General features: G+C 38.4%; 1 protein-coding gene across 4 annotated transcripts; it reads right to left on the reverse strand.

The window, feature by feature from the left end:
- Positions 1-1,205: 1,205 nt before the first annotated feature.
- On the reverse strand, positions 1,206-9,785 carry LOC140946317 (uncharacterized). Of its 4 annotated transcripts, none has more exons than XR_012166840.1 (4): positions 8,934-9,783; positions 6,607-6,741; positions 5,007-5,138; positions 1,206-2,969 (listed from the first exon to the last, which is right to left on the reverse strand). XR_012166840.1 is itself a non-coding variant. In XM_073395421.1 (4 exons), exons 1-4 carry the CDS (start codon positions 9,089-9,091, stop codon positions 2,781-2,783), a joined length of 561 nt encoding a protein of 186 aa, XP_073251522.1. In that variant the 5' UTR covers positions 9,092-9,781; the 3' UTR covers positions 1,206-2,780. The 4 variants fall into 4 exon arrangements, 1 of the variants encoding a protein (XP_073251522.1); XM_073395421.1 differs by having other exon boundaries at positions 6,607-6,688; positions 8,934-9,781; XR_012166839.1 differs by lacking the exon at positions 6,607-6,741 and having other exon boundaries at positions 5,007-5,576; positions 8,934-9,785.
- Between the last annotated feature and the right edge of the window lie 871 nt (positions 9,786-10,656).

Raw genomic sequence — 10,656 nt, forward strand, 5'->3', positions numbered from 1 at the left:
TAAAGCCACGAGTCAAAACAAGCACGGTAAAGCTATGAAACGGGGCAAAAGCCCTGCGAAACGAGGACAGTACACAAGTATATGCTTCGATCTTTAATGGTAACTATAATATGAGCTACACTTGAGTAGAATTATTAAAAGAAACATACTGGTAGGCGGTAGGCATAACATTGAAACTGACATTACATGGATACAAAATGTATCAAGTTATTGAACAGCTGAAGTTTTAAACCTGAGCCATATTGAATTATTATTTGTTTTGTAAAATACTTATTAAAAAACATTAAGTGATAAAAAGCTATATAAAACATTACATAAATCAGTCCTGGTCACTTCACACATCAACCAGCTGTAGACAGAAATTGAAGCTGGACAGGAGCCCTGGATGATTCTAGGTCTCTTCCATAAGGGCCCAATTCAGAAAAATGAAAGAAATATGCTTTTTATCATATTTTTATAAACGCCAATGAAATATTGGGTGAGCTTGTGTTCGAAAACATGATATCTTCACATGTCAAAATAACAAGTGAGTTATCTTTGCATGTAGGCGTGAAAATCACCCCACGCGCGCCTTTTCTCGCGTGGGGTGATTTTTACGCGCGTTCACGTTTCGCTCGCTCTACTATCCCTGAGGAAAAATGGGGGACTACTCGTAGTTTACTTTGCATGTGAAAAGATCACCATTGCTATGGTACAATATAACAACTCACACCTTTTACAGAAAAAAAATTATTCATTTAATAAGTGAAATGGTTAAGTATTTCAGTGGTATTAAACTCATCACAAATAGATGAGCTTGGGAACTGGTGCCTAAAAGGTTAGCGGGGTGCCAGATGCCAAGCTGCAGGGGAGGTATCCATGGCAACCCTGGAACGCGGGAACCACCCAAAAAAGCGCCCGCTAACCGGCACCGTCACACTGAAACAATCAGTGGAAATAACTTACCTGAAAATACTTACCCTGATGACCCAGTGCAAAAGAGGGAGGGAGGAGAGGGTGTAAGAATCCGCAATGATTCGCACTAGCAAAGCGTTTGATCCGCAAAGATCAGCTGATAACACTGCACGTGTAAAGCAATGAACCTTGAAACCCTGTGAAACCTCTAGAGGCCACCCCAAAGGTCACGTGCCGCAGATGGGGGAGACCGCTGGCTGCATTTGCTCACATTTTAACCTTGCCTAAATGATATTTAGCCACATTAAAATAAATGGAACATATTGCATGGCCGCTCGGAGATATGAAATTTCTCTTCTCATGTTGAAACAATATTTCACTGCTTCCAACAAGGCTTACCCTTCCTCCTCTGTTGGATTGCTATTAATCATACCTTTGTTGAGAAAAGCATGGACAAAATTCTTATAACAAGTTAGAGTTAATTTGCGTTTTTCATGTAAAATCATGCATGCCCAACCCTATTCTGCACCCTACAGGAAATATGTTGGATATATGCACGCAGTTTCAATATGTAAAGGGTGTGGGGAAACAGTGATAGATTTAGTACAGGGTATTTTTCAAAAGGGTAGCACCTGGCTATAAGCCAGGGCACAAAAAAATTACAAATACTCAATCATTGTTCCAAAGACTTTCAATGCAGGATTGTAGCTCTTATGCTGAATATTAGACAGTGGTATTACATCTTAAGAAGAGACAGTAAATTCCTTTTAGCTTGTGTTTTGCTTCCCCCCAGTGTGAATAAAGAGGTGTTCTCACAACAATTTACCCATCACAACCTTAAAATTTATATAGGTCTTGTGTCCAAAAATTATTGATGTGACTTATACACAATTTTAAAGAAAGCATTCTTTGGAGCACTATCACATGGCTAGGCTTGATTTCCATGCCCTAAATGTTGTCACACATGACCTACATTGGGGAAACATAGCATCTGCGGTAACAACCACAAGCTAGTAAAGGTCTTTACTATTACTTCTCCTCTCATAACTGTACTTAACAAAAAATTTTCTTTGGCATTGTATCATGCACTGTATTTTATTAGCTTTATAGCCACTGCACTGCTTTCATCCCATTCTCAATGCCCTTGTCAAAGACAACTTTGAAGAAGAGGAAGAGTGAGCACAAATATTCAGTACAGGGGGCCAGAGGAAAAGACAAAAAAACCATGTAACATTGATTTAAAAATTGCAAAAATAATTATGTTCCAACTAACCAATCACTTCCTGCTATCCTACTATTTAAAAGCTTTCCCAATATTTCCCCACCCAAATGAAGCCAGTAACAGTGTCCATTGAAAGAAAAAAAGGGTAGCAATAAAAGCGAATAAAGAAGGGAAAGCGAAATTTGTGACTGCAGCTGTGTTACTTTGAAACCATGAAACCATCTCATGCTTTCTATGCATGCCCCAACTTTTGAAAATAATATTTTCAATTTGCATCTGTAACAGAACGCTGTGAACTACACGGCCTTTAAACAGTCTTCTGGTAAGATTTAGCTCATAAGCCAGACAGTGACTAGAAAACGAAGCCACTAGCTTCAAAACAAGTTTCTCAGCAAAATTCTCAGGAGAGGAATGGGATAAAAAACAAAACAAAAACAACAAAACAATGACGAGCTGAACTAAAAGGATAACTATTACAAAGGGGACTCAGGAATGAAAAAAGGTTTATCAGACTGCTTTGAAGGGGCTGGTCTCACTTGTCCGTTTTCATCAGCCAGCTCTAGGAACTCCCGCACCTGGAGCTGACTGATGCCTGGCCTTTCCAAAGCTTCCAGCAAGGCCCATCCCTTTGCCCTTCTTTCACCTGTCACCATCTGTGCCTTCTTCAGGAATAGCCGCCTTCTGCAAATAAGACCTGACTTGTTATCTTTATTGTCAGAATTGAGAGGCGGGATAACAGCTTTAGTAGGTACAGGGGAGATTTCTGATCATTTTTTGAGATATCCTCCTTGTTCCTAATGTCATTGGGGGAACCAGACCTGATAGGTTTCTCCACTTCCTCATCTCTCTTTACCTATGAAAGATTGCAAGAAAAAGGTATGACAGAGAAAACAAAATTAAATAAGGTGGCTTGACTGGATTTTTTAGGGGGGATACCTTCCAAGTTTAAGCATTAACTACATCAGCATGACTAAAGATATGGGAAAAGGCTACCACAACATTACTGTATTATATAAACATGAAAATTTCTTATTATCTAGGTTTTACTGCAAATGGAGTCGCCATGGCAACCTAATGAAACCAATATGTTTTTAAATTTATTTTTGTGTTTCTCTGTACCAGGAGTGTTTTTTAGAAATGGCTTAAGGGAGTATGTACCTGCCATAATTGCTTTAATTATGGCAAAGTTTGAACAAATTCTGTGATAGCATTTTGGAAATATTTTGAAACAAGTTTTTAGAATCATAAAAATAGTGAAATAGCATGCTATGTATCCACACAATTAGCTAATATGTTAAGAAAATGTTAAGCTTTCGAAGCACGGTTTCATCTCATAATGATTTGATTCCATTGAAAACTGGGTACAAAAAAAAGAGGGGAATTGCTCTGGGTGATCGCGAGTGAGGAGAATTTTATTAACCTGCATTCAGCTGCTTTTGTTACAGTTTTTGCACATAATTTGGTCCATGCCTACAAATTTCACATAATATTCAAAAAACCACTTGATAAATTTTTTCATAAACTTATCAATCTCAAGGTCAATTGTTAATAAATATACCCTGCAAGTTTCAAGAACATTGAAAACAGTGAAGGCTTTTAAAAAGGGCCTCCAATACAACCAGGGTTGTCAGAAAGTTTTGAAGTAGACGACTGAGTTGTCAAAGTAAGCAGCCAGTCCAGGGATATTTTATTCAAAAAACTTCATCTGCAAAGAAATGCCAAGCAGAGTAACCGGCCGATACTAACTAAGTAGGCGGCACTTTTCACCGGCAGCCGGCTACTTTTGACAACCATGTATAACCAAATTTTCCCTTAGTGAGTGTCCTCATTACTCAGTGGCACATGTACAATTAGCAAAAGAAATAAATTTACATTCAAAAGAACTCTAAATTACTTTCCAAAGAAATATCCGGAAAATGCTAATAATTGCCTTGTGTCATGGATAGCAGTGAGAATCGAAAAGGTGAACATCACGGATCATCATGTAGGATGTAATACAACTAACTACATGTACGAGAGAACTACTGGAGAACTGACAATTTGACTAACAATAGACGACTGTTTAACTGTGACAATAGACAATAGATCGAAACGCACCAATTACTGATTACGAGTCTTCATAGCCAATAACATCACGGCTTAACTAACAGACGACCAATAACATTGCATTGTAATTGACCAATCAGATCAATAACCAGAGTATAATACCATCAACTGACGTGATACAACTCACTTTGACTCTGAAGATGACTACCGCACAGGTTGTCGAAACTTCAGTCACTGTCAACAACAACAGTCCTATTCAGGACTATGTTCACCCGGACGATCAAACTCAACCTGCTTTTGAAATGACTCCTGGGTTCAAACCTTTCACAATTAATTATCTTACTTGGGTTACAACATCAGAGCAACTTTTAGAAAGAGTTGCTGTGATTTTCTTAAAAGATTAGCTAGTTGTGTGGATAGCATGCTATTTCCCCGCTATGATTCTTAAAACTTTGTTTGAAATACACTGTATTTCCAAAATGCCTTAATTGAGGAAATTATGGCAGGTACATAATCTCTTAAGCATTTTCTTAAAAACACTCCTGGTACTGAGAAACACAAAGATTAATAAAAAATGTAATGGTGTCATTACATTGCCATGGTGACTCCGATAATTGCAATAAAACCCAGATCATAAGAAATTTTCATCTTTATGTAATACAGTTGGGGTAACCTTTTTCCCATGGATATCTTTACTCATGCTGACATAGTTAATGCTCAAACTTGGGGGGTATCCCCCCTAAATCCAGTCAAGCCACCTTAATTCTGCCTCTGTTCAACAAACTCTTAAAATAAAATTTTTAACAATTCCAAAGTCAACAGTTACATGAATAAATTACAGTACCTCACTGTAACTATTTTCTTTCTCTCTTTTTCTCTTGAGGGCATGACAAGTCATAAGAGGCCCAGTAGAGGTCAAATATCTGACATAAAGAGGACATAGCTTGATCATCTTGTTTTGGCTTGAATATGTTTTCTTAAATAACATAGAAGAATTCCTCACATCAGATGTTGCCAGAGAGTTTCTTTTTCTATCTGCTTTTACTCACTGCCATAAGAGTTTCTGAGTTGCAAAACACACCCTAATACCAGACTCAGTTTGATTGGAGGGGGAGGGTGATATTCTGCAGATTAATAATTTTGTTGGAAAAAAGTTTTGTAAGAAACTCTCTCTCTGATCATGAGCAAAAAATATAGTATCAAGGTCATTTCATGCCAACATAATTACTGAAATTTGTTTAACACCTTCTGGTAGTTTATTATTCAAAATCAAGACAAACTTGCAGAAATTATATTCTATACCTGATGCTAAATGTGGTGTATGTGCTGTAGCTGAAATGCATTCTTGTCTTAAATTAGAGCTTTCTTTAGACTAATTTTTCTGTGCTGGAGACTTTCATTCTATTCCTCTAAACTACAATGAACAAGTTATTACTAGTATTATTGTAATAATAAACTTTTAAGAGTATCCTTTCACTAAAATCTGTTATATTTGATTGTTGCATTGTCAAATAGAAGTCCATGACAGAAAATAGCATTGTGTACATATTTATGTTGCAGATTGGGTTCTCCCCACTTTGTTCAGGTATAGCAGATAACAAAAAGTAAATACTTTATGGAAAATGGAGTAAGTTTGAGGGCATTTAAAAAAGATCATTATTTTCGATTCAACATATATTTTGCTTTTTTTGATTGGTTGCCCATGGGAAAATTTAACCTGAGATCAGGTCCAATTTTAGCAGTTCTCAGAGCATGATCTCAGGTTAGGGAAAATTGGAATTTTAGGTGACATATCTATTGCCTCTAAAAATATTACATGGCCATGGTTATATTTCCACTCGAGGGGTGTAATTTGCAGGTTGCAGGTCAGAATTTGGAAAAAAAATGTCCTGAACGGTTTACAGATCTTCCCAAGCTCTTAAAAACAGAACATTACAATGATGTTTTGGTGATATCATATTCTTCACAGGGTCACGCAAAACCGGAAATATCAGATCTCAGTTCTATAAATTGATTCTTCAGTCCCAGGTCTTTCAAGGCAAGAAGGAAGGTTTTAAAATTGTCAGATCAGCTGATCTCATCACTCCTGCCAAAGCTACCATATATAGTTAAAGAAAAGACCGGTTCCTCGTCGCTATCATTGTCTGCGTACCTACGATAGAAAAGGAAATTACACAGCCAAGGTGACCCAATTTATAAGTGCACTCGACTAAACGCACGATAAAGTTTCATCTAAGTTTAAAAGCAAAAACAAATTTCACTGAAATCTAAGTTGGATGGGCATTGTGGATAGCCAGCACCATTCGTTATTCTTTTTTTTTTTTTTTAAGTGTAAAGCGACAAGACAAAACAAAAATAAATGATCTCGAATTCCAACTGAGCTTGAGAAATTCTGATTTGTAGTGCAGTGTGGTACTATGGCCAGAATTGAATTTAAAACTTACCTCTTTGTATAAAGAGGGAATCGCAAAATCTCCCTCCAAACAATTATTTAAAACCTTCCTTCTTGCCTTGAAAGGTCTGGAACTAAAGGATCAATTTACAGAACTGAGATTTGAAATTTCCAGTTTTGCATAATCCTGTCAAAAATATAATATCAACAAAACATCAGGGGCATAGCTAGGAATTTTCAAAGGGGGATCACACCGTGTCACACCCAGGGTACTTTTGCATGTAGTTTGGGGTGTGGATTAATTTATGGTGAGAGTTTTGGACGTCTAAAAGTAAGTTGGGCGTATTTCTACCAATGATAATGAGACTGTTGTTGACGGTGACTGATCAGTGGAATAGCCAGAGGAGTGTTCGAGGGGTTCTGGTTCTTAGGCTGCAGCACTAGGTATAATTTTAAGAGGAATGAGATTTTAGCTTTTAAAGAAAATGAGAAGAAAAAAAAAAACATCACATTCTATTTCAAGGGTTACATATGTTGAGGTTTAATCAGTCTTTGCAGTAGTCGTTTTTACTTTAATTCTATTACTGCGAGGAAGATCATACGTGGCCCCTGTGTATACAAGCCTGCAATGTGTGATTCAGCACCTTTTTTGGTCTAGATTGCTTTCAGTTGCATGTTGTAATGGTTTGACTATGAGAGAGCTTAATAGAAACTTGGTGGAGGCATAAAAGTGAAAAGGTAGAATGAAATCAGCCTTGATGTTTGCAAATCAGTCTGAGGAAATTGTCTGAAACTGGGGCACAAACACTAACAGCATGGCAAACTGCCTAAAACATACAGTATTCAGGAATTCATCATATGCCATCCAGGTTACCATGATGCACTGCCTTTTCCTTACATTTAAGCTACTCAGTATCAGGCTCCGAAAGCGAGACACCAATGTCTATTAGGATACCATCAGCTCTAATTTTCATGTGGCGGCTTTTTTGTTGGCAGTGCAGTGTTTCAAAGGGGAAAAAGACCTTTCCAGTAGTGCTGCGTATTTCAAGTACTACGTTACTTAGCCTGCATAGCAGGCGCCTGGAAGTAGTGAGCCAAGAAAGAATGGGTGCGCGAGAAGCAGACATGTGAAGGGTCTTCCTCTCCTCTCGCGTGTCTCCCTCTCGTGCGCCCGTCCTTTCTTGCGTCCACTACTTCCAAGCACCTGCTACGCAGGCTATACATTATAACAAATTACATCAGCAGAATGTGAGCGACGGCTTAGCCCATTGCACAGACTTAAAAGGCAATTGCCATGACCATGACTGAATTGAGAGTCTGCTACTCTTACTATGATGAACATTGCATTATGGACATGGACCCTGACACTAACAATCGACACCTTTGCACCGAAGCGTCCATGATGTTTCCTTCTTGCTAATACCCTAACTGAGTAAACAGCAAATCACAGGACTACAGTGTGTGTTTTAATGTATTCAACAATAATGAACATGTATGTTGTAGTTACATTTCTATACCCCCAAACAAAAGAAAAACAAAAATTACCTGAGATAAAAAATTAACGATCTACAACATAAACACTATCTCTTCACTGGAAGCGAAAAAAAGCTAGCTTCATATGGCACTGTTATTAGAAATTTGTGCTCAGAATCACAAAACGAAATTTCAGACGACCTAAAGTATTAAAACTTTCCAGGAAACCCTCCGAAGATTTATCGTCAATCTAGACAAAAATACCACATTAGGAACCCCTCTATGCAAAAATGCTGGCTACACCCCTGCTGATGTTTCGACAACCTGTGTGATAGTCATCTTCAGAGTCAAATACTTTTTATATTACTGAATTAGAGTCATGGCAGCAAAAAATCGTACTTTTAGCTTGTAAAGTCCTTGTTATGTAAGCTGTTCCTTTAGAAAACATGTGCCTTTACCTTTAAACTCCTCCATCTACGTTGTCAGCCAGACGATGAAAACATAAAAAAATGTAAAATTGACTTTTGACCTACCCAAGCAAAGGTCAAATTCACAATTTACCACAAAATAGTGTGTCAAATACCCGGGGTGGAGGGCAGGGGGGATTTTGAAATTTTCAATTGATCAGCACATAAGGTTTATGCTTCATTAATATGCTTTTATTATGAAAAGATTCGTCATTTTTAAGGAACTCAGGAGTTCCAAACCATTTCATAAACGAACCTAGACTTGCATAATTATCATCACTCGGATAAGTAAATGTTAAAAACTACACTTCAATACCAGCTCTAACACATTATAATGAATTGCCAACTGGTCTACTTACATGTACTTGCATGCAGTGGTGCGTATAGTAGCTGTAAGTACATGCAGATAATAAATAGTGGTATTTTCCTGGCTACTTACTTTTGGATCAAAATCTCAGGCAAAAGACATCTCTTTCTGAGGGATGCCAAAGTCCTTCTGAGGGATTCCATTTGCAACACACCTCCTTCTAAGGATACCAAGCCCCTTCTGAAACGTCTCCTTCGGAAGGATGCCAAAATCCTACTGAGAGATTCCATTTACGAGTTTCAAAATAGATAACTCCGTCGATTCTTCCCTCGGAGGAATTCCAAATTCGCACTTCAGGGTACGTTTTTGCTTTCTTATGCTCTGATTTAATATCGAAAGATTCCACATTTTCAAGGAACAGTGGAATTTAAGATAATTCCATATGCCTTTTCCTTGCCGTTCGAATTCTTTACTCGTAAATTCTTTTAGAAAGTCAATGATCGAAAGATGCGCCATCTTGGCCATTTTGTCGATCAGGCAACTCTTGTTTCTAGTCCCCCTCGATCGCATCCTTCGCGTTCCCAACAGTTCGCGTTACCTGATCCTGTAGCACGCTCACTTTGTCACTATGATCTAATTGACTTGTTTCACTTCTCCTGGATTATAACAACGAACTAACATATCGAAATTCGGGAGCTGGACGAATAGAGAACGCATATCGCTACCGCCATTCGCTACACAGAAATTGCTATACTGAATTATCTCAAATACGAGTTCGCTCTTAAAAAGAAATTACCTCATGAAGCGATGCAGTTTTTGATCGATGATCGGACTTCACTAGCCTTTTCTCGCTAACCAAATAATTAAGATTACATACCACATTTTCCCGACCTCTTATACACCTCTCCACTGCCAGAGACTGATGCAGTAGACTCCGTTTCACACTTTTCCACCTCGTTCAACATGATGACAATTTTTGACCTTCCGTTACGAATAGAAAATGTTCTTCTCCAGGCATTCGGATCTATTCGGATCTAATGGATACAATGGATTCCATTGGAACGCCTTTTTACCCCCTTATACAACAGGAGTGGAATTTTCTAAGTCTCTCACGAATAGAAAAATGTACTTTTCCATCGGAATCTATTCGTTTCCAATGGATCCGATGGACTCCATCGGAACGACTTTCTACCCCCCTCATGTCACATGAGTGGAATCTTATTAAGTCTCTAACGAATAGAAAATGAACTTTTCCATCTGAATCTATTCATGTCCAATGGATCCGATGGACTCCATCGGAAAGACTTTCTACCCCCCATCCAACATGAGCGGAATTTTTCTAAGTCTCTCATAAATAGAAAATGAACTTTTCCATCGGAATCTGTTCGTGTCCAATGGATCCGATGGACTCCATCGGAACGACTTTCCACCCCCTCATCCAACATGAGCGGAATTTTTCTAAGTCTCTCACGAATAGAAAATGAACTTTTCCATCGGAATCTATTCGTGTCCAATGGATCCGATGGACTCCATCGGATCGACTTTCCACCCCCTCATCCAACATGAGCGGAATTTTTCTAAGTCTCTCACGAATAGAAAATGAACTTTTCCATCGGAATCTGTTAGTGTCCAATGGATCCGATGGACTCCATCGGAACGACTTTCCACCCCCTCATCCAACATGAGCGGAATTTTTCTAAGTCTCTCACGAATAGAAAATGAACTTTTCCATCGGAATCTGTTCGTGTCCAATGGATCCAATACACTTGGTAGGACTTTACACCACTAGACTTCCGGTTTTCCGATGGAAAGCAAGGGGATACGACTGGATTCTGGTCGACAGTATTGGACAACC

This window comes from Porites lutea, chromosome 1, assembly GCF_958299795.1.
Source record: "Porites lutea chromosome 1, jaPorLute2.1, whole genome shotgun sequence".
NCBI lineage: Eukaryota > Metazoa > Cnidaria > Anthozoa > Scleractinia > Poritidae > Porites > Porites lutea.

What these genes read in the sequence shown, in the direction of transcription:
- LOC140946317 (XM_073395421.1), bottom strand. Translation starts at nt 9,091, where the DNA reads ATGGAATCTCTCAGTAGGATTTTGGCATCCTTCCGAAGGAGACGTTTC. An exon ending in CCTGAGATTTTGATCCAAAA is followed by an intron (nt 6,689 to 8,933) that starts GTAAGTAGCCAG and finishes TTGATCCTTTAG; the next exon opens with TTCCAGACCTTTCAAGGCAA. An exon ending in AAGAAAATAGTTACAGTGAG is followed by an intron (nt 2,970 to 5,006) that starts GTACTGTAATTT and finishes AATCTTTCATAG; the next exon opens with GTAAAGAGAGATGAGGAAGT.